This window comes from Salvia miltiorrhiza, chromosome 5, assembly GCF_028751815.1.
Source record: "Salvia miltiorrhiza cultivar Shanhuang (shh) chromosome 5, IMPLAD_Smil_shh, whole genome shotgun sequence".
In the NCBI taxonomy this organism is placed as follows: Eukaryota; Viridiplantae; Streptophyta; class Magnoliopsida; order Lamiales; family Lamiaceae; genus Salvia; species Salvia miltiorrhiza.
Genome location: NC_080391.1, coordinates 14,129,087 through 14,151,947, shown reverse-complemented (window position 1 = coordinate 14,151,947; position 22,861 = coordinate 14,129,087). Strand labels below are relative to the sequence as shown.

Genomic DNA, 22,861 nt, shown 5'->3' with positions numbered 1-22,861 from the left:
AAAATCTATGGTTGATTCATCACCTTGTTGGATGAATTCATGGTCCCGAGTTCGAATCCCATAGGTAGCAAAAACATTATTTTTCACAATTCATACATTTACATAGCGAATTCCTAAATAAGGCTTCTATAAAAATCTAAATATTTAGAGTGGTACAACCTTCCATTTCATTCCCAAAATTCTAATCGTACATCTTATTCTTGAATTTCATAAACATATTATATCATGAGATAACTTATCATTATAATAACCTATATTATGTAGCAATAGAAACAAAACTTATCGCACCTTAACGTTTTTCTTCGTTAGCTTGTTCTAAGTAGAAAATTCATGTGTTCCCTTTTCTTTCGGGTTTCTTTCTTCCTTTATAGAGACACACTAGACCATAATGACCTGGTTGGTGACAAATATAGCATAGTTCGTAGCAGTACAAATATTTTTGAAGACAATATTTGATACATTCAGGACATTGGGGGTAGTTTCTTTGTGGTGCTCTTTCCGCCTTATTCTCGATTTTTCCCTTCTTGTTTTGCATATCTCTTTCTCTTTCGTTAGGAATCCCTCATTTCTTCTTTTCGTTCCTAACCATATTCGTGTGCGGTAGTTTATCCATTTCCAAACCCACCTCAACTTCTTGAGCTCGCCTCACGGTTAATGCATAATCCTCAATTTCTTGAGCAACCAATATTCTTCGAATTTATGGTCGCGCGCAGTCCCCTTAGAAACTTACCCGCCTTTAAGTCATTGGTGTTGATCAGGTGCATGGCGTAATGTGAAAGTTGGTTGAACTTCCTTTCATAATCGGTGATGGATAAATCTTCTTGCTTGAGATCTAAAATTTTTGCCTCATTTTGACTGCAGTAGGAGCGGGAAAAGTATTAATTGGTCACAAGTTCATTGAAGTCATTCCATGTCAACTCTTGTCGTACTTGTCCAGTTCTTGATCGTTTGTAGGATTCCCACCAATTGCTAGCGTGATCGCATTAATTGAAAAACAGTACATGAGACTTTGTGTGCGTGAGTGAACTTAATATGTTCAAAAATCCTTTCCAACTCTCTAATTCATTCCTCCATAGCCAAGGGCCTACTTCTCCCATCAAATCTTGGTGGGTGGACTATCGAAATTGCTCTATGACTATGACTATGCTTATGTTATTTTGTTGTGCGTTCTCATGGTAATTTTATGTATTTTGAGCTTGTTGTTGGATGAATCCTTGTAATGTTGATGCGGTGATGAAATTTTGCATTACGTTTTCATGATTTGAGACATTAACATTGGCGGCATGATTCTCACTTAATCAAGAAAATAAGCACATTTAATTTCTAAAGAAAAATCATACTAGTATCTTTATATATAAATAAACTAATTTTGAAATTGACTAAAATTTTTATCACAACATAAATTAAATTTGTCTATTTTCAAACTAACTTTGAAGCAAATAAAATATTATCACGTCATAGATATATTATACATTATACACATTTATTAACCATAGCAAACCAATCCTTTATGCATAGTAATATTCAGTGGCACATGCAGAGTTTTTTTTATTGCAAAATACTATTTGAATTTTCAATATAAGTACAATAAAGAAAGAAAGATGTGTTTTTTTCTTTTTTTCACAGGTAGAAAAATAAAATAAAATTGGTTTTGGTGCTCGAGTCTACCCAAGGGGGCTTGGGTTGGGATTACCGAAATCAAATATTGGAAAAGTTTCATGCTTATTTCTCAACATTACTTATTCACAATTAGGGGTGTAAACGAACCAAGCCGTTCGCGAACTATTCGGGGCTCGGCTCGAAAAAAGCTCGTTCGTTTTCTAAACGAGCCGAACTCGAGCCCGAATCCGAGTTCGATAAAATTATCGAGCCGAACTCGAGCCTGTGCATGTTCGGCTCGAACCTATTTACGAATATGTTTGCGAATAGGCTCACGAATAGGTTCACGAATATGTTCGCGAATAGGCTAGCGAATAGGTTCATTAAATAATAATTGTTAAATATTTTTTAAACAATAAAAATAATACTCATAATTAAAAAAAAATACTACTAACTTGATAAATTATCTATTTATTAAAAATAAATTATAAATTATGATTCATAAATAGTCTAGTAATATATGAAAAAATATAATTTTTTTATTTTAATGAAACCTTAATATATAAATAATTCGAATCGAGCTCGAATTCGAGCTTGAAATTCGAGCCGAGCTCGAGCTCGAGATAAACGAATAATTAACGAGCCGAATTCGAACCAAACTCGAGCTTGGTATTATATAAGCGAGCCGAGCTCGAGCTCATTTTTAGGCTCGAATTCGAGCTCGAGCCGAACCAAATCTTCACGAACCGAGCCCGGGCCTGGAGGTATTCGGCTCGGCTCAGTTCGTATACAGCCCTATTCACAATATATTATTGATTAATTTATTAAGGGCCTGTTTGATATGAGTTTAAAAGCAGGATAAGTTAAATTAATATGAATTTATGTAATGTTTGATATTATTTTGTGGGATTAACCCACACTAATTATCCCACCTCCCCCATGGGATTAACCCACACTAATTATCCCACCTCCCCCATGGGATTAACCCACACTAATTATTCCACCCCCTCCATAGGCTACTAATTTAGGTATTTGATATGTTAATCCAACCTATTTCAATGGATACCAAACACTTTTTGGGATTAATTACCAATGATATCAAACACCCATCTGAGATTAGAAATCATGACTAATCCACACTAAATTATCAGGATAATTTATATCCTGATTAATCCAATACTGAAAATCAAACGGGCCCTAATAGTTGATATCTGATATGATGAAAGTATTGCAAAAATGTATTATGGATTCTGAAGAAATTGGAAAGGAATGACTAATGAGAATAGATCCTGCAATTCTGCACGTGATGCTTAACATTTGACAATAGAGAATGGCCGTGATTACGTGACAAAGACGCCGATTACAGGAAATTCTGTTGTGCCAACTCATGACCCACCATTTTAGATGGAAAATAGGAAAAGTGGTGCAAAATCAATGAATTGGTGTAGTACATATACATGCTTGATTGAGTTCCGACACAGAAATGACTTGTTTTTCCTGCTTCTGACGTCTGTATACAACAACACTGCTATTCTAACAGCATACAATATAGAAAATACAACACAATCTAGCGCTATGAATAGGATAGGTTGTGAGCAAGCATTGCCAAAAATTTACAACTCACCTAATATTAATATTCCATAACTTACCACTTCACTCTTACAAGAAGTAGTCTGGAGGTGGCTTTTTAGCAGGTGCTCCCCTTGATTCCTGCAAGTTCAAGAGGCTACTACTCAAGGAAATATATATATCATACAAATTGAAAATCTTCCTTCTAGTTGCAACACCTACGCATGCGCACATACACACAGATCTAAACATGGAATGCAAAGAAAACAACCCATCATATCCAACTTGTACCTGTGGTGCAGCTTCAAAAACACGGAATTCACTTTCGAGGTTTTCGTTCAGCTCCAGGATTGCAGCGACATTTCCACATCTGTAGCGCAGACACAATCCATAGATGGTTCGAAAGGAAAAAGCTAAAATCAATTGCAGTTTACCTGTAACAGTAATTTGGTGCTGACCAGACCGTGACTATCTGGTTGTTAAACATCCATTTATAACCTTCCATTACCAACTGATGAGCACGGCATATGTAGTCAATATTATTGGTGTGATTAAATGAACTGACGACACTTCCACCAAATAAGAAACCTGCTCCACGAGGGCTCAAACCCCAACCATCAACAATGTCTTCTGGATCTGACCATAAAAGATCACACATGGCACCATCGTGAGGAACTTCTTGCTTGCGGTCTATCACACGTATCTAAAATATCAACGATGTCAATGCCTATAAACATTATACAACAAACAGTGAAATTTTGGATTCAAAATAAAACTTAGACCTGGTCTAATGTGGAAATGGCAGGTGAAAGACCACCATGAACACAAAATATTCTGTTCTCAATGAGTGCTGATAGGCTGCAAGAGATGGGCATGCAGGAAAGATATCATATTACTATTGAAGCAGCCTGTCCAGAGATAAGTCATGCCAAGGACAACCAGGATGTTAAGATATGCTCATAAATACATTTAAGTGGAGGCTATACAAAGCATGTATATTTTAGATCGTGTATCACTATCTAACTGAACTACCAATCCATCAAGCCTTTATTTTTTTTCTTTTGTTATTTCTTACAGCCCATAAAATATGTAATTCAAGAGTGCATCATGTTTTGCACTTCTCATTTAACATAGACCTGATGAAACATCTAAAACCATCAACCTTAAGTAATCAAAAATATCAGTGCAATATCTCCAAACATTGACAGAACCATATTTCCGTAGGCACTCATCATAGAAACCGTACACCTGGAAGAAGAGAACAGTCATAAATATGTATGTGACATCATAGCTTAAACTTCACACAGAACAGAGACTAAACCTGTGTTATCTGCCGGCTCTCATGGTTTCCCCTTATGAGAGTTATCCTATCAGGATATCTTACCTGTCCAATGCCCATGCACACTATCTGTTAGGAAATTTTAGGCATGCATCCATAATTGCCAAACATAGAATGCTAGATAGATGTGCATCATAGATACTGAAACCACTTAATATACAGGTAAGTCAGAAAAGCAGTTACCTTTAGTGCAAGCAGAAGCAGGAAGGTCTCAACTGAGTAAAATCCTCTATCAACAAAATCTCCAAGAAACAAGTAATTTGTCTTTGGACAATCACCACCTACTCTAAAAAGTTGTTTCATGTCATAGAATTGCCCATGTATGTCACCACAGATCTATTCCAACCAAGTAAGAAAATAGAGAAACGTTTAGAATTTAAGAATCAGTATCAGCAAATATATAGATGGAAGTAAAGGCATGGCAGAACATCTTCAAATGTGGAAATACAGCAGCTATTAGTTCCATACTACCATTAGTGATTTAGCCCAAAACTACAGTATATAATAGATAAACAGATGGAGAAGAGGACAAATTTGGATTTTTCACATCTTCTTCTTCCCCCCTTCTTCTACACACACATGCTGCCATATAACTCTCAGAGTTATTGCACTTAAAACACATGCTACAAAATTACTTCAATGCATAATCAATTGGCGCAGCAATTAGTACAAAATCATGCCATTGTGATAAGGAAAAGTGAGCAATTTCAAACAAAGGCCACCAATATTACTCTCGGAGTTATTGCACTGGGTACACAGGCTACAAAGTTACTAATGCATACAAGTAGTTCAAAATCACACCGTTGTGATACAGAAAAGTGAGCATTTTCAACGAATGCATTTCCTCATGCTTTTATTTTATTAAATTTCACCTTCTTAGGTCTCCAACCTCTCTTTTGGGTTTTTTCCTCAAACGAAGATTGTTTTCTTGCTTGAGAAAAAGGCCAAGGACTAGACTGAGATCGGAGTGATTATTAGCTCCTGCAACACATGTTTCATGCATTTATTTCTCTATTCGATTAGTGCCTCAGATAATAAAACAGGCTATATTAACTTCCTGAGGTAATCTTATTTGTAATTGTATTAATTGGGAGGTAAAGGGGTTTGAAGGGAAATCCTAATATTGAAGTCCTAGCTAGAACTTCCTTTGCTCAGTCTAAGACATGGCCTAATTGTCATCTAATGACAATGTGAATACTCTCTGTGTTTGGATGCTTAGATAACTGAATCATTTTGATAAATAATAACTGACTTTTCTGAGACTCATCATCCACAGTTTAATTCATGACCAACCTTAAGTACTCATTTAAACCTGGCTCTTTTAAAACTTAGATTACCCAATAGCAGCTTCCTAATGAACTGGTGCTCGTTATCCCCTCACTCAACTATTAAACAAAAAAGTAAAAGTGAATTGTTTAAGATTTGGCCTAATCTAGCAAAAGCTCAGGGCAACTGAATTTACATATGACAATATAATATAGGAAAAAGGCTGTGATCATTATGCAGAATCAAATTTAGGGCAATGATATTCTGCTGATGTACACTTAAGCAGCTAAGCAACTGTTGAGAGAAGTATCCTTCATATATTTATCCAAGGTAAAAGTGTCTATAAATAGCATAAATACTAAAGAGGACATGTTAGCTTTTTTACCTACATACACACATTCAGAGTCCAAGATTTTAGGCTATTTCCGGTGGCATTGAACATCTGAACTGAATCACTGTTCACTTATTATAGCTTGTTCTCTAAATGCTCGAGCACATTACACAACATAAAAATACCATCGGGTATGTGGTCGGATTAATTGATTCAAATGATAAGCTAAATTTTCCAGCAATTACCATTTACCCATAATCTTTAACTTTGATGCTCATTCTTACATTCAGAGAAAGTTTCACCATGTTATGCAGCTAACCCAGTGAGAAGTCGAATGTCATAACATCTAAACGATTAAAACTAGGCATTCAACTTGAATTGAACTTTATACAGGAAAAACGAAACACGAAAGGACAAACTTGATTTTTGATTCGCATATTCTTACATAAGCTCAAAACTAGACCCCATTTACAAAATATTCAAGAAAAGTTAAAGCTAAATAAGACACTATAGTTCGTGGTTGTATACTTACAGTGACTGGTGCATCTACGCGCTGAACATTGCTCTCTTCAACGAGGATTTCCATTGCTTTGAGGCAAAGGGCCTTCACCTCAGATTCTGTGAGCGGTTCGCATCTCTTGAGCTGCTCGATTTGCCGGTCTAGGTCAGACATCTCCGCCTAAGATTACCACCACTTCCTAACCCCTCTTCTGCTCTTTCTGCCACCAAATCGAATCAAATCAAATCCACTTCGAATTATCAAAAGTATTCTGCATCCAAATATCGTTGACGACCTAATTTTAAACTGCTGGAGCTGATAACAGCTGAGGTTAGCTACCTTTTTTGTGCGGGCTTCCTTTTTCTCACTGCTCTGATAGAAATGGGGTTTCGCGACTCGCGATCAAAATTATCAGAAATTAGAGTTCTCCCCTCAGTTTCTGCTCTAATTAAAATTTAAGGCCATATAGTTCCGCAATAGTACTATTGTATATCACGTGCTAACAAGGCTCAACAAACTTTGAACATTTTTTGGTGGTTTGGTTGGTTTCTTTCTCTCTCCCCTTCAATTTTTCTTCTTAAGCAAATTTAGTTTGTAATCAGTCGAATTTCGAGTAAGTATTATTTTATATTCTAATTTAATAATAAAATTGTAAAAGTAATTTTATATTTTTATATTCGAATAGAATTTTAAATCGTTGATCGTGATGCAGGGGCGGAGCCAGACTTTTGATTCAGGAGGTCTATATATAATTATTTTTTAAAAAGTTTACAATATTTATTTTTATTATTATTTAAATCATTCTTATTTTTTTTTATCTATAACAAATAAATTCATAGTTGCTAAATATTTAAATGATTGATAAAAATTATTACAAAATAAATTCACTCTTTAAAATTTTACATGCAATGTAAATTTATCTTATTTGATATTTAAAATATAAATTAATTATCTAAAATCTTTAATTAATTATAAATAAAGCTATTATTTAAAATATAGTAGATCATTTCTTTTTCATAATAAAGAAATAAATCTATTTATATTTAATATACTACAATTTCAAGATAAACGTATAGAAAAGTATATATACACACACTTATACACTACAGTTTGAAAATCACTATAGATAAAAGTAAAAGTACATGACGATGAATCAAAACGGTGAATTTAATATAGTTCAATCATCTATACGTGTATAAAATCTATGAACTCATACTTATCTCAAACATAGTTAAAAATAATTTTATTACTTTTTAGTTTAGTCTCACACTTTTTTAACATTACTCACTGATTACTCATTTGAATGTAAAATATAATTATTATAATATTTAAATAATCGTCACAATAACAACTCGAATATTTGTAAGTAAATTTATAGCGTAAACATTAATAATACATAATATAAATACTCATTAATGTGGTATCTTGGAATACCAATGTACACAAATCAAATTACACATTCCCATATCAAGCCCGCTTGATAATCTTGCTGACTCCCCTAACTTGTTTGAATTTATAAAAATTAGTTGTTATAATAATGGTTATTGGTGTTAAAATATACCAACTTTTGATCAATTATGGTTTTTAACACGAACTTTAAAAAGTATCAAAAAATATATCAACTTACTAATTGTAGTAATTTTAAACTAATTCAATTTTCCTCAAATTGAATTGATGTGGTATCTTGGAATACCAATGTACACAAATCAAATGTTTACAAAATGACATCTTGGACACATCATCCCAATGTCGTCATTTCTTTGAAAAAAAATCTTTGCTCAAATTGGGCAGATATTAAGTTGAGATGTCGATGTCGAGCTAAATTGCGAATCCTGGACGACGTTACTATTGTTGCCCAATATGGAAGGTATGAAATTTCGTTCTATTTGCTGCTAAGATCATTCAAAAGATGAAAATTTTAGAGTTATGTTTGAGTTTAATTCATGTAATTAATTTTGAAGTTAGTTTCAAAGTTAATTCATTCAAATATCACAATTAATTCATCCAAGTAAGCTTTAATTAATTTGGCTCAAAAAAGAATTTGTGTTAAAATTACTCTGATTAATAAGTTGGTGTATTTTTTGACACTTTTTAAATTTCATATTAAAAATCAGAATTGTTCTGAAGTTGATGTATTTATATATCAATAAAGCTATAACAATTGATTATCTGTCTCGATAAACTCAAATATTAAATACTCATTCCGTCTATAAAAAAATACTCAATTTGTCATTTTAATCCGTCCACAAAAAAATATATTTATGTATATTTTAATTTTTAGTAAATATAATTCACTAATTATAACCTTCAATATTACCATTTATTTATCAATATTGCCACTACTCGACCCAACTGTAAACCAAATTAATTAATTGAAAATTATAATAAAAGTGTAATCATTATTCCACCCATACAATCCACTTAATTGTGCATCAATGTTATAAAGTTTAAGGGGGGTGTATTAGTTCAAGATTTGTGTAAATTTTAAAAGTCCGTGGATTTTAAAAAGTCTATAGAAGTCTCATGGATTCTTCATGATTTGGAAGGAATTCTGACTCGGATTTTAGGTGAATTAGCAAGAATTTTTCATGATTTTATCGGATTTGAAATCCACAAAGCCAGCGAGCGTGGAGACCGCGCGGGCGCTGCAGGCCCCGCGAGCGCTGGGTTCACGCGAGCGCTTGAGGCCCAGCGCTCGCTGAGTCCCAGCGCCCGCTGGGTAATGAAAATTTCCGTTGTTGCAAAGATACGTTAATGATGCTATTGAGAGGAGCAGACAAACTGTGCAGCCATACCAATCTCTCTGGCTGGCTCATTGGAAGCAAACAGACTGCGATGCAGCAGAAGATTCCACTAGTCCCAGCGCTTCTCGAAGTGAGGAACTTGACTATGTTGCTAGGAAAGATGGTTTAGCGAAGGGAGTGGTGGCTTCTTCGAGGTCTGCCACTGTAGGGTTGACCTTTGTAGCGTACTACCATTTTTTGGTCAAAATAAGCAAACATTACCACTTCACGCTCTGAGTAGTTTGAACAATAGTGCAGTGAAGGAATATATGAGAGATGTGAAGGCTTCTACGGTTACTATAGGGAATGAATTATCAGCTGAGACCGACCAGCGAGCGCTGGCTTCTTCATACTCGAGCGTTGGGTCAGCGGCCGCTGGCTTCTTGTCCGCGGGCGCTGGAACCCAACGAGCGCGGTGATTTTGCCAGATTTGTGAATTCTCGTGGTGTCTCGTCGGATTTATTGATGCCTATTTTTTGAACGAAATCAATGAAAGTCATTCCAACTCTAAAGTCCATAGATTAACGAATACACCCAGATTTTCATAGACTTTTAAAAGTATTGAACGAATACTCCCAGACTTTAAAAGACTTTTAAAAGTCTTGAACTAATACACCTAGACTTTAAAAGTCTTGAACTAATACACCCAGACTTTAAAAGTCTGCAGAAATCTATAAAAATCCTGAACGAATACACCCCCCCTAAAGCTCAAATTAAACTTAACGTTCTATTCGAAAACAAGGCGAAAGTCTTCCACATCAATGCTATAAAGCTCAAAGCTCAAGTTAAGCCCAAAACTCAAACCAACTTCAACGATCAATCCATAAACAAAGCAAAACGGTAAAATACTCTCTGTATCAACGTTAGAAGTCATTCTTTCTTTTTTCTCTTTCTATAATTATATTCTTTTGCAAAACCATGTTATTCGCTTAATGAAAAAAATATTCAATATACATATAATTAAAATCGGATTTATAGTGAAGATATGATCATTTAAAGTCGTGAAACAAATTGAACACACACACATATATATGTATGTACTGAATATTTATGTATCAATATATAAGATTATTATATATTTAGGGGGCCGCTCCAATGAGACCCCCTAATTTTAGTGAGATATAGGGCACGATCTGATGCGTTTATTTTATCAATCCTATGACTGATATTGTATCTGGAGGGTGATTTTTTTTCGCAGGGTTCGAATCCTGGAGGGAGCAAAATATTTTAAATTTTGTTATTCATCAGTATATACGACCCTATTCATCAGTATATATGTCTTATTCATTACGAATTTTTTAAATTTTATTTTTCATCAGTATATACATCTTGCTCATTAGATATAAGTTTTGTTCATTAGTATTATATGTCTTATTCATTGTACTCATGTAGTCATGTTACACGAAAAATAGGGGGTCTCACTGGAGCGCGCCCCTATATATTTATATGTATGTTTTGCGATTTGTCTTTTATCTTTTTTATTTGAGTTATTAATGATATTTTTAATTTGTATTTTATTTTAATTATATAATTTTTTTAAAAATTAAATTAAATGTCATATTACTATTTTATACTCTCTTTGTCCACAATATCATTACCACTTTTGTCATTTTGGTTTGTTCACAATATTATTGTCACTTCCATTTATAGCAATAATATCCACCACCACCACCACCTTTATGGTAAGACTCAAACTCCACTCACAATAATATTCACTATTATAAACTATTATCCACCACACTTTCTTAAAATTCATGTTGTCCACAAAGTGGTAATGATATTGTGGACGGATGAAGTATATTATAGTGAAATCTACATTGAAGTTTATCAAAGTTTAATTTAAGGTATCAACTATTTTAATAATATGAAAGGAATAATAAAATTACAAAAATATGGAGTATATGCACACTTATATAGTTTTGTATATAAATAGAAAAACACACAAAATTGTGTTTAGATTATTTTCATTATTTTATAGTACAAACATATATCCTTTGTTGCTAACATTGTATAAATATATATGTTGTGTTAAAAAATAACAACTCTAACAGAAAACTAAGGAAACGCGAATATGTTGAGAACTTTGGGAACTTTGTATTAACCTTGGGAATTTGCGTGTGCGGAAGTAATGAGATTTAACCGATGATCCTTACATTGAGACTTTATATGTATTTATAGGCTAAAACACTAAAATTCTAATAGGAATAAGAGCCCTTTCATACTTATAATAGAGTTATAATTCTTCAAGTTGATTTTTATCTTTAAGTTGATCTCCAACTTTATTGGATATGTGATAGCTTCACGATAGCGCCAAATTCCACCAAATCAGTCCCGTTAAATTTTCTTCAATTCGCCTGTTTTAGGAGACACATATTTTTATAATCTTCACTATATTAACATAAGAATTATATACTTAAAATATAAGTAATCACTTATTTATGTTATGAGATTAAAATAAAAAATATAATAAAAATATATTATTTGTACATATATATAAGTAAAAATATGTTACAACAAAATTTGTTGATCAAAAATTAATACTATGATTTTAAGTTATTTAAAATATTCAAATGATAAAATATGATATTATTGTGTGTGTGTATATACACACACACACAGATGTATATATATACGGTCGCGTTCAATGGAGAACATGAACTCGCCCATGTTCATCAAATTATATTGAACATATCAGTCATTTCGTTAAACGTTCATATTTTCAATATAAAAATCCGTTAAACATGCGTGAACATATACTCAATTTTTAGGGGTTCTAGGGTTCGAACCCCTATATGTTCAATATAAAAATTCGTTGAACATGACGTTAATAAATAGTGACCGTTAGATTAGATAAGATCAACAATTGAGATTTGTTCTTTGTTCTTTGAATATTTAATGTTTTCCATTGAATTCTTCCATATATATAGTATATATATATGTGTGTGTGTGTGTGTGTGTATATATCAATAAAACTACTTGTATATAAATTGAAGTAGTTATTTATTTATGTTGTCGACATATATTTATTGAATTGAATCTTGAGACGTTTCGATTGAAAAAGATAATGATTTGAATTATATATATACATAATTAAATATCTTATTTATACACTTTCAATTTTAAATACTATCGTTCCAATAATCGAAAGAAAATAACTAACTATATATAATTAATTTCATATATGTATTTAAATTAAATAAATATTATAATGCAATTATATATTTTTATTGTATTTAGAATTTTTTATATCAAAATTGAGTTAGTATTTATTTTATATATAAAAAATATATAAAAATATTTTCCGTATATTCCAAGGTTACAAATGATAATTAAATAGTATTTGAAACAAAAATATAAAAATCCGATTTGATACAATTAGAACAGCAGTTACCAATTTCAACACAATTCCAATTTTTGAGTACCAAGTATAGATATATGCTAGTGTACGTGTGTTGGTGTAGGGTTAGAGTGATTAATGTTTAAAGTTAAAGGTTTTGAGTTTGAGTTTATCGTGGCACTATCTTTAAATTTATTTATTTAATTGTTAATTTATCAAAAAAGTACAGATATATGCATTCTCCAAAAAAATATAGATATGAAGACATGAAAAAAGTATAACTTCACATTTTTAATAACAAAGCTCAACATTCAACCAAAGTTGAGCCATGAAAATGAGGAAAATGGACTAATTTAACATTCTAGATGCAACTCAAAAGTGCCAATTTTTTACAAAAAGAGGCTCCTCACTGTACCCATTTTATCTTAACTCTTTTTCCTGGAACTAATTTTATCGGATATATTGAAGTAAAAGTCTAAAACAACAATCAATTTACCAAGAGCATGCATTGGCATAAAATCAACCGAAATTAGAAAATAAAATAAAATTTGCAGATGACCGAGAAAAGGAGAAAAATGTTAACGATGAGTGGTAGTGTAGTGACGTGGCGATAGGGGCCGAGCTTATTGGAGGGAAGTAATTCCTTGCTGCAGCAGATGACTATTTGCCCCACTCTTTCTGGATGTCAAATGTGTAGTTGATCTCCAGATAGCACTTCTTGTCATCATCAATGAACTGGATTCATGCATCATTCATTTATAAAAAAATTATTACTAATCATACTCAGAAAAGGAATAAAAACAAGTGTTCTTAATTGAGCTGTTTACTTGGAATGATTAATTTTGATAGATAAAAATGATAAGGCTAATTCCTTATTATTTTGTTAGATTGAAATTTTGGGATATACCAAAGCCCTTGATTATTTTTATCATTTAAATTAATTTTGCTTGATTCTTATTCCATCAAAATGGTAGAATTGGAGTAATCATACTCTTGAGGATAAAAATATTCAATCATACATTTTATCAATCATGCAAAGTAAACGCACCCTAAAAGAATTAAATAAAAGTATGCTCGGGAGTTTCACTTATAACTATCAATATCACCAAAATTACGTTAATACTAGACAATTTAAAAAATTTCGAAATCAACTAGTGTTAAATAATACTATAATAGGCATGTCGATTAATTTAAACTTGTCATATAATGATTGGAATTGGATGGAACAGTATGATAGATGGTAGCAATTAATTAGGATATGATTGAGCGTAGGTAATTAGAAATGATAATATCTGCAAAAAAAGAGTATATACCTTGGTTCTTGCTGAATAGGTGCCTCTAGCAAAAACCCCTGCGGGAGTAGTCTCTTCATCCATTTCATGTAAGTAGGGCTCCGCCTGAGGGCTAAAGGTTCCCAGCATTTGTTTGGAGCTATCAACTTATTTTCATACACAAAGCAAAGCAAAGCATGATGTAACATATAACAAGAGAAATGAAAATGATGGAAAATGAAAGGAAAGGTACCTTTGATGCCAGACTTCCAGACAGTATTAGTGTACTTGAGGCCACAAACAATGTCATTGCTGACCTTGATCGAAAATCGGAGACGGTAATGGCTTCCTTCCTTGAGCGTGAACCACAACCCCTTCACGTTCCCCGACTCCGGGATCGGAAGCACTATATCGGGCCTCCCCTCCGACGAGATCGTCAGGCTCATGATCTTCACATCTGGCTCTTGAGACTCTGCATCTATATTAATTTCTAATTAAATTCATACTTACAATATAATTATATATATATATATATATATACGTACGTACCTTCAATGGCGTTCACATCCACACCTCCTAGGAGTTGTTCCTTCCACTTCCTCAAGCTCTCATCATCCTGAAATCACAATTATTGAACATGATTGATTAAGAAGAAGAAGGAGATGAATTAACGCAACGTACGTACCTTGTCTTTCTCGAGATGTTCCTTAATCGTACATTTAGGGCCGAGCTGGATGTGTCCGAGTTCTTCGTCGTCCTCGGTGTAAATGGAAGCTTCACTCGGCTGCCGACTAATCGGTTTCCCCTCTGAGTCAGACAACTCCTCTTTCAACGACGAACTACTCTCTGAATCCATTGCTTCTCTCTTTCTAGATCTGTCCTGTCCCATCCCATATATACGTTCAGATTTCCAATTAACTCTTCACATACATTATTTATATATATATGATCTACTGCGCGCACTTTCATTCTAACGGAACACGCGTCCCTCGCAACAAATCATCACAAACAAAACACAATAATTAAAGACATATAAATGATGGAGCATACCAGAAAAAGGTTAAATTTATCACACTCTCTTAACTAACAGATTGCTGACTTTCTAATCATCAACGCCTTCTCCAAGAACCAAACGAAAGAAGGAAGGAAAAATAGTGCACCAATTAAGTATGTGAATTGTGCAAAGGGAAAGAAAACTTGTCTTGTTTAGGTGGTGAAAAATGATGGTGGCTTCATTCAAGGGAAGGATAAAAGGGAGATGATCATTCAAAAGGGGAATGCCACTTTATTTGTGGTGATCCGAGATTATACATGCTAAATACTGGGTAATTATGGCCTAAACTATTCATGTATATGTGGAATATTTAATCTATTTATTTCTTCATATATATTACTCAGCGGAAGATGCGGCCTTCTGCTCGCTTTTTTTTCTTTCACAAATCTGTGTTTTATCAATCCCACCCCTCTTATATCTACTCATCATCATAACTCATATTGCATTGGAAATGGTTTCCATATCCTATTTGAATTTTGAACCACTGCTATACATTAAGATGTTTGGCTCAGTAATCTCGTATTACTCATGCATTTTTGTGATAAAACAATGCATTAATTTTTTTTTGAAGGAATAAAGCAATGCATTATTATACATATAGTTGTCCATTTTTTTAATGCAATATATATATATATATATATATATATACACACTTTCTCCATTCATAAAAAATAGTCCTAAAAAGGGACGTGAATTTTAATGAACATGATTAAGTTTATTGTGAGTGGAGAAATTGTCTCACATAAAAGGTAGTGTTAATAATAATAATTAATTGCATTATGAGTAGAGAAATGAATCCATGCACCATATAATAGAAAAATTGCAAAAGTGAAAAGGACTAATTTATGTGACGTCCCAAAATGGCAAGAATTGATTATTTTTTGTGGACAGAGGGAGTATAATATATTTTTGAATTAATGTATACATGTACTTTTAAATTTTTATGTATAATTTTGTGTTTGAAGCAACACCTTATTCTAGCACAAACCATATAGTAAAACAAAATTATAACCACACAGATAAAATTGTGGAAATTGTAACATTTCTGATACAACTACTATTGTAGTGTGTAACATTGTAAACTACATTGTTACACACTTTTTTTGATTTACACGATTTTGTAAAATCATGTAATAATTGCGAAAAGTGTGTAACAATGTATTTGAACTGTTACACACTTTTAGCATTATTATACACTTTTGCGAATAAGTGTGTACAACTATGTAAAATATATTGTTACACGATTTTCACAATTTCGTATAACAGTGCATTTTACACTCTTACACACTTTTTCATAATTGTGTGTAAAAATGTATAATAATTGTGCAAAGTAGTGGGGAGGCGGCGCAGTGAAGATCGAGGCGATGCAGATCCATGCAAAAGAAAATAGAGAGGCAACAACCTGAATTGTGGAGGCCAGCGTCGACCTAGATCTTGGAGGCTAGCGGTGCTCTAGCATGCAGGAGCGCATGCGAGGCAGTCGGAGCTCCTGGTCGACGATGGCGAGGCATGCAAGAGAGCGTGCAAGGCCGTCAGTGGGCGCATAACACCGTCAGCTGCTTGTAATGCACAACTATTTATTAAACTGATCTTAATTTATTAGTTAATTCAATTATTTGTTAATGAATTCCAATTAAATTAATCAATACATTTTAATTACTAATTAATAAATTATACTCTCTCTATCCACAAAGAATATACTCCGTACTATATTTTCCTTTAAGCACATGAGTCATGACCCACACTCTCTCCTTATATTTCAACCTTATAAACACCTTTTAATTATAAAAAATATCATTAGCTCTCACTCCATTCAATCCTTATATTTCAACCTTACAAACACCCTTTATATATATATATATATATATATATATATATATATATATATATATATAATTCATCAGTCACACTCAATGTAATCACAACCACTCATATTTATATTTAATTTAAAATTCATTTTATTGTTATTATTCCCGTTGTTAATCCGTCATTAATTCATATTTTTATAATTTTTAATTTTTAAAATAATTTATTTTTATATTTGATTTAATAATAATTTTATTTTCATCGTTAAATAATAATTTAATTTAAAATTAATTTTAATTTTATATTATATATATATATATATATATATATATTTTAAAATCAATGATAGTATCTTAAGCTTTTTTAACAATATATTATTTTTTTTATTTTAAAATCGGCCGTTATTAAAAACTAACAAATTTTAGATATCAATCTCCACATATTTTAAGGGTATGCATAAATGAGATTGTATATTGAAAATGAGTATAAATGAATTGATAGATGCTAGTATATCAATAATTTGCATCTTCTATATTTATGATCACTTGAATTTTTTTTAAGGTTAATCGTGTTTGACCTAAAACAGTACCAAGATGAATGATCCGGAAAATTTATCAATGTGTATACAATTGAATATAAAATATGTTAGCAAAATGGAAAATAAAATTTGTGTAATTGAAATTAATAAAATAATAAAAAAATAAAATTACAGCGTTAAAAATTTTCAACATTAATTAAATTTGTCAACGAACTAAATCGTCGTTAACTATATTTAGCGACGAAAAGTGAGATTTTAACGATGATTTTTTCCACTTTTTTTGTGGTGTATAAAATGAAACTATTTATCTAATTCATTTACTTTATCCGTGAAGCCTAATTTCGGGCTATCCCACTCGACCCGACTTGGGTTATTTCGTTTTTGAGTAATCAATTTACACTATAATAAATATGAGTTCATATATTTTACTTTACTTTACTTTATTTTACAATCTTACTCTTCTTAAGTCAAAAAGAACTTTATTTTACAATCTTACTCTTCTTAAGTCAAAAAGAACTTAATAACAGTATAAAAAAGAACTAGATCAAGTGAAATGAAATGAAGGAAATACTATTCTTAATAAAATTCGTGTCAAATTCAATTTTATATTATATTCATTGTAAATGAAGATATATTCAAAATTAATATATATTATTAACAAATAAAAAATTTAATTAGATTGTATAACCTCGAATCCAGATGCACAAATTTTTCCCAAAAGAGTCTACTCCCGCCTTATGTTGTCTAGCTGTTTACAGTGTAGCTATCAACCAAATCAATGATTCCCTCAGAACGACAACTACTATTCCAGTGGAATGAAACCGTTTGTCAGCAAAAAAGAGACCTGAATTCACGGATATCTCTCTCTCCCTATCTATCTATATATATGTTACACTTGAAAATAGTCAAAAGCTTCCAAGTGTCGCTGATCATCCCTTGTTACCTGAGCTCTTACCATATATTTTGACGCAGCGGCAGTTCACGATGAGCTCTGGTCACTTCGAGGGCCGCCAAAAGTCGGTCTCATGTATGCATCATCAAATCTCCGCCAGAAGGAATGTATAGTATACACAGGCCTCTCTATCAGCCTCGACAGACCATCTTTTGCTCGGTGAAGGTTCTCTGAAGCTGATTCATCGAACGAAAGCAGAGGCAGCCTCATGTCCTCCTTGGATATCGTTGGCTCGCGATCTAGACTGTTGCTAGTGCCGCTCTGAGGGAGCAAGTAGTGTATCAGTGGCTTTGTAAGGAAGCCGAAGACCTGCAATTAGATTCGCATCATTCAACTCCAATTCATTTGCAAAAAGAAATGATTGTATTTTGAAGATGCTGCAGATGACTCACTAATGTGCTAAAGAGCACTACTATCACCGTTGTTGTCACCATTGTGGCATTTACTGGATCTAGCGGCACACCATAGTGCGTGAACTGCAATTTGGCCGGGAAGAGAGAGGTTTCATTTATTTACCTTCTCATAAACAACAATGGCAGCAGTAGCCGAGCATGTCTTACCTGCTTGAATGCCAAAGCAATGGAGACTGCTCCCCTCATCAGCCCGGCCCACCAAATTACGACCTAGTTGAACAGAGGAACCACATATATAGGGAATTATAGTAGGAGTTTATGCAAGAAACTAGTTCAAGATTAAGCTTCTTGTCTTGAAAACGTCATAAGTGATCATGAGCCAACACTTGTGATAAGCAAAACCAATTGATACCTTACAAGCTCCAGCATCTAGTTGCAAACTTGCAAATAAAAAATCTAACCTCCTTCCTTGGATTCATTGTACGAATGCAATGCATGTGCTAACCTGGTGCTTGAATGTTATTGGTGTTGACCGTGTTGATGTTCGGTCCATACAATTTGATAAAGCCGAGAGAGGAAAAACAAAAGCAGCGCGTCCAAGCAATATCAGGAACATGACAGTACAGTATATACCAATTGCATTCCAGGGCCTGTAAGGAGTATTTGGCATAAAAATCAATGAATACTTTCTTGAAATTGAAAAGGATCACAAAATCAATAACCACAACCGAAAGTGCAATCTGAGCAGAGGGGAGAGCAAGCTCAAAAAACACATCGAATAAACCATACAGTTATCTTCTTCTCATCATGAAATGTGGAGTATTAAAAGGGGAAGAAGTTAATTCTCTTGAAAGAAGAGTTCTTTTCTTTTTTTGAGAGGCTCTTGAAAGAAGAGTTGCTACCTTAATTTGCTCATTTTCCATTTCTCGATATCCAGAGCATCCATTCCCACGTATAGAAATATAAATGTTTCTGCAATAAAGGACATCATTGCAAACACATGCCTGCAAATAGAAACAGTTAAATATGAAGTCTAGATACTGATTACTTATGAGGAATTTGTTTCATTTTCCATCTGCTTCTTACTGCCTTAATATGGCTACTTATGAATTCAGTATCATGGGTGTATAACTAAACCACAACAAACAACTGCTACTGGAGTATGACCTTCTGTAAGCCAAAGTGAGACTCGGAGTACGATATTTCTAAGTAATTGACATACCTGGTTGTGATTCTCGAACTGTCGGTCACATTATGCCATGCATAATGCGACATGAAAATCCCAGAAAAGAACACTGTCAGAATCCCACTCAGCTCCAAAAGCTGTCAAAACAAGAGCATCCCACTTAGTTTGAAGAGACATGTTGCGAATATACTTCGGAAAGGCATGTTGCAGGCAATATATCGCATTCACTTCACTTGTAAACTATGAGGTAGCGAAGCTACATTGATTCCATTACCTCGGCCAACATGTAGGAAAGGTACGACATAAGGACCATAAGAGCGATCTCCCGAATACTTGAATGTCTGCAGACAGAATATAAACCAAAATCGACCTCATATGTTAAAGAGATTAAATAAAATACATGGATGAAAAGAAGATTACCGGCCAAAGTACAAGCCCTTGAGAATGTATGCAGTCACAAGGCCAGACTGAACGCACAAAGATAAAACTGGCTTTTAATTTATGCTTCAAGAACCAGACATTACATAAGTGTTAACACATATTTCAAGCTCAAACTCACAGCAACTCCCAAAGCAGTGCTTGTGGAGAATAGGTACAGGAAATCTACGAAAACTCGGGCTGCTGTCCAGCCATCTATTGTGTTGACGTCAAGCTTTTGAATTGCATTAAATAGAACGACTGAAGTTGCATCGTTTACTACCCCTTCACCAAAGACTAGGCTGTAGAGCAATGGAGTCTCATCTTGATGCAGAACCTACATCAAGATTCATGTTGAACTCTAGAGATATAGTTATTAATTATTCAAGGAATTAAATCATGCCTAATCCAGCTTTTCCTCACCTGCAGAGTGCAAACGGTGTCTGTCGATGAAAATATTGTTCCAATACCTTTTGGAGAAAGAAGGTTAGTTAGATTAATTAGTACACCATGCAAAATTCCACAGAATCAAATAAAGAATGAAATTCATGAACGAACCAAGAAAATCACGGGGAGTCAGACCAACAAAACCGAACATGGGAAACATCAACCAGCTGCCTACAGATAGGGAAAATTTACCAAAGTCACAAGACAACTAAATTTACACAATATCAACCAACGCAGAAACATACGTAGATGCATACAATCTAAAATTACCAACTGTAACGATGGATGACGATATAAAAACTCCAACAACCCCAAACAGCATTATGGGGAAGAAGTTATGGAAGAACTGTTTCTTCTTGACCTGGAACCTGCCACACAAAAAACATTGTCAAGGAATAAACATACATACTCCACCAATTGAGCAGCTAGGTCACAATATTCTCACCCTGCATTGAAAATGATGGGCGGAAGGAGATAGATGAAGAAAATCTCTTCATCAAATCTCAATATGTGTGAACTCTTCCCTTTGCTTATCAACAGAATTATTGTCCCCGTCGCACATCCCTAGACATGAAATTGATCACGCGCGATTCAACTAATAAATTAAATAATCAACCGATCATCTCAAGTGAGACAGATCTCTAGACATGCACATGATTAAAGACGTTTAACCGGGGAGTTTTAAGCGTGCCAATACGTAATTGAGAAAATGTGTGTGTGTGTGTGTGCATACGATTATGAGAGCGGTGATGGATTCATTGACCCATCGGTTCTCTTCGAGCAAGTGGCCGACGATCAAACAGAAGCAGAGGACGGCGACGAAGACGGTGATCGGAACCACCTGCTGGTGCGTCTCGCCGAAGTTGGCGGCGATATTCCATAAGCTATCCAGTTCCATTGATTGATGGATGAGAAGGTTGGAGAAGTGAGAATTAGGCGAGGATGATGGTGAAGAAGAAGAAGAGAGATGGGAGTGATGTGTAGAGGTAAGAGCCAGGTGGCGCGAATTCGAGGGCGCATACTGGTACGTGTCCGAGGCTGTTAATGATCCTGCTCCTGCTCCAACCCATGCTTCTCTTTCTCTCTCCTCCATACGCCCTGTACAAAACCGATTACTCGACCCAACCATATTTCATTTCTTCGATTATATTTTTATTTTATTTCAAAATTGGATAGACCAATAACTTTATTATGGAGTATTATTTTTGTAATTTCTTTTTTTAAATAATAACTTAGGTGCAGCCTGCCTGCACTGATGCACTCAGTCTCATCCACAACCCTTTGCTCAAAAAATTGATACTCCATCACTCCCTGAATTCATCACCGTCATCGTCAACACCAATTTATAAAAAGTCGCATCTATCATTTCCATTTTCCAATTATCATGCCTCATCTATCGCATTTATCTTATCACACTTTTTTTTTCCTATTTTATAATGATATTTTTCAATAATAGCATGTGATCCCTATTTTATTTACTCATATTATATATTATTATTAATTTAAATATAGTTATATTGAATAAAACGGAGACTATGAATAGAATTACCCTTTCATAAAATATAGGAGAAAAAATGTCAATGAAACCTAGTTCAAGTGATAAAGTTAAGGCGTCCAAAAACTCTCATTTATGAGAGATCTTAGATTCAATTCCACTTGTGTGCGGTGTAGTATTCCCACTTTTATGTGAATAGTGTTCCCACATTTGTATAAGTAGTGGTCTTTTGTGTGTAGTGTTCCATGTTTTCCCACTTTTGTGTGAATAGTGTTCCAACTTTTGTACGGGTAGTGGGAACCTTTGTATAAGTAGTGGTCTTTTGCGTGAGTAGTGTTCCCACCTTTGTGTGGGTAATGGTCTCGCCTGTGTGCGGTTATTTTTCTACCTTTATGTGGTGTAGAGGCCTCGTCGACTTGCAGATTGCTTATTTAATTATACTCCCTCTATCCCATCGAAGTTGATGCGTATTTTCTTTTCGGGCCGTCCCAACGAAGTTGATGTGTTTCCTCTTTTGGAAAAATTAGGGATATTATTAGAGATAATTAAATCATCCCTTATTTTTCTTAAAATTAAGTTTAGTGTTTAATTATTTCAGGACAAAATATTCGACCCATTT

At 33.7% G+C, this 22,861-nt stretch overlaps 3 protein-coding genes across 8 annotated transcripts; all 3 read right to left on the bottom strand.

Moving 5' to 3' along the window:
* Nucleotides 1–3,023: 3,023 nt before the first annotated feature.
* LOC130986238 (serine/threonine-protein phosphatase PP-X isozyme 2) lies at nt 3,024–7,156 on the bottom strand. 2 transcript variants are annotated; one of them, XM_057909585.1, is made up of 9 exons: nt 6,943–7,156; nt 6,637–6,823; nt 4,691–4,843; nt 4,490–4,552; nt 4,331–4,416; nt 3,951–4,026; nt 3,603–3,871; nt 3,460–3,538; nt 3,024–3,309 (listed from the first exon to the last, which is right to left on the bottom strand). In XM_057909585.1, exons 2-9 carry the CDS (start codon nt 6,775–6,777, stop codon nt 3,259–3,261), a joined length of 918 nt encoding a protein of 305 aa, XP_057765568.1. In that variant the 5' UTR covers nt 6,778–6,823; nt 6,943–7,156; the 3' UTR covers nt 3,024–3,258. The 2 variants fall into 2 exon arrangements, with proteins under 2 accessions (XP_057765568.1, XP_057765567.1); XM_057909584.1 differs by having other exon boundaries at nt 6,637–7,061.
* Nucleotides 7,157–12,990: 5,834 nt separating this feature from the next.
* LOC130986237 (rho GDP-dissociation inhibitor 1-like) lies at nt 12,991–15,426 on the bottom strand. 4 transcript variants are annotated; one of them, XM_057909582.1, is made up of 6 exons: nt 15,045–15,426; nt 14,680–14,869; nt 14,544–14,610; nt 14,248–14,466; nt 14,037–14,161; nt 12,991–13,458 (listed from the first exon to the last, which is right to left on the bottom strand). In XM_057909582.1, the coding sequence occupies exons 2-6, from the start codon at nt 14,848–14,850 to the stop codon at nt 13,384–13,386; spliced, it is 657 nt and encodes a 218-aa protein (XP_057765565.1). In that variant the 5' UTR covers nt 14,851–14,869; nt 15,045–15,426; the 3' UTR covers nt 12,991–13,383. The 4 variants fall into 4 exon arrangements, with proteins under 4 accessions (XP_057765565.1, XP_057765564.1, XP_057765563.1 ...); XM_057909581.1 differs by having other exon boundaries at nt 14,248–14,472; nt 14,680–14,874; nt 15,045–15,327; XM_057909580.1 differs by having other exon boundaries at nt 14,248–14,472; nt 15,045–15,326.
* Nucleotides 15,427–18,024: 2,598 nt separating this feature from the next.
* On the bottom strand, nt 18,025–21,924 carry LOC130986236 (sodium/hydrogen exchanger 4). 2 transcript variants are annotated; one of them, XM_057909577.1, is made up of 14 exons: nt 21,481–21,919; nt 21,193–21,311; nt 21,018–21,115; nt 20,859–20,918; nt 20,724–20,770; nt 20,443–20,637; nt 20,304–20,350; nt 20,158–20,224; nt 19,920–20,020; nt 19,600–19,701; nt 19,203–19,347; nt 18,905–18,967; nt 18,737–18,820; nt 18,025–18,653 (listed from the first exon to the last, which is right to left on the bottom strand). In XM_057909577.1, exons 1-14 carry the CDS (start codon nt 21,874–21,876, stop codon nt 18,372–18,374), a joined length of 1,806 nt encoding a protein of 601 aa, XP_057765560.1. In that variant the 5' UTR covers nt 21,877–21,919; the 3' UTR covers nt 18,025–18,371. The 2 variants fall into 2 exon arrangements, with proteins under 2 accessions (XP_057765560.1, XP_057765562.1); XM_057909579.1 differs by having other exon boundaries at nt 18,588–18,653; nt 19,600–19,669; nt 21,481–21,924.
* Between the last annotated feature and the right edge of the window lie 937 nt (nt 21,925–22,861).

Excerpts from the sequence above, each read along its gene's own strand:
- LOC130986237 (XM_057909581.1), bottom strand. The coding sequence starts at position 14,850 with ATGGATTCAGAGAGTAGTTCGTCGTTGAAAGAGGAGTTGTCTGACTCA. Across the intron at positions 14,611-14,679 it reads AACATCTCGAGAAAGACAAG|GATGATGAGAGCTTGAGGAA; the intron begins GTACGTACGTTG and ends TTGTGATTTCAG. Across the intron at positions 13,459-14,036 it reads CCTATTCAGCAAGAACCAAG|TTCATTGATGATGACAAGAA; the intron begins GTATATACTCTT and ends GCATGAATCCAG.
- LOC130986236 (XM_057909577.1), bottom strand. The coding sequence starts at position 21,876 with ATGGTTGGGTCGAGTAATCGGTTTTGTACAGGGCGTATGGAGGAGAGA. Across the intron at positions 21,116-21,192 it reads CCCATCATTTTCAATGCAGG|GTTCCAGGTCAAGAAGAAAC; the intron begins GTGAGAATATTG and ends TTTGTGTGGCAG. Across the intron at positions 20,021-20,157 it reads TTTCCTACATGTTGGCCGAG|CTTTTGGAGCTGAGTGGGAT; the intron begins GTAATGGAATCA and ends TTGTTTTGACAG.
- LOC130986238 (XM_057909585.1), bottom strand. The coding sequence starts at position 6,777 with ATGTCTGACCTAGACCGGCAAATCGAGCAGCTCAAGAGATGCGAACCG. Across the intron at positions 4,553-4,690 it reads TGCTTCTGCTTGCACTAAAG|GTAAGATATCCTGATAGGAT; the intron begins GTAACTGCTTTT and ends GGCATTGGACAG. Across the intron at positions 4,417-4,489 it reads AGAGCCGGCAGATAACACAG|GTGTACGGTTTCTATGATGA; the intron begins GTTTAGTCTCTG and ends CTCTTCTTCCAG.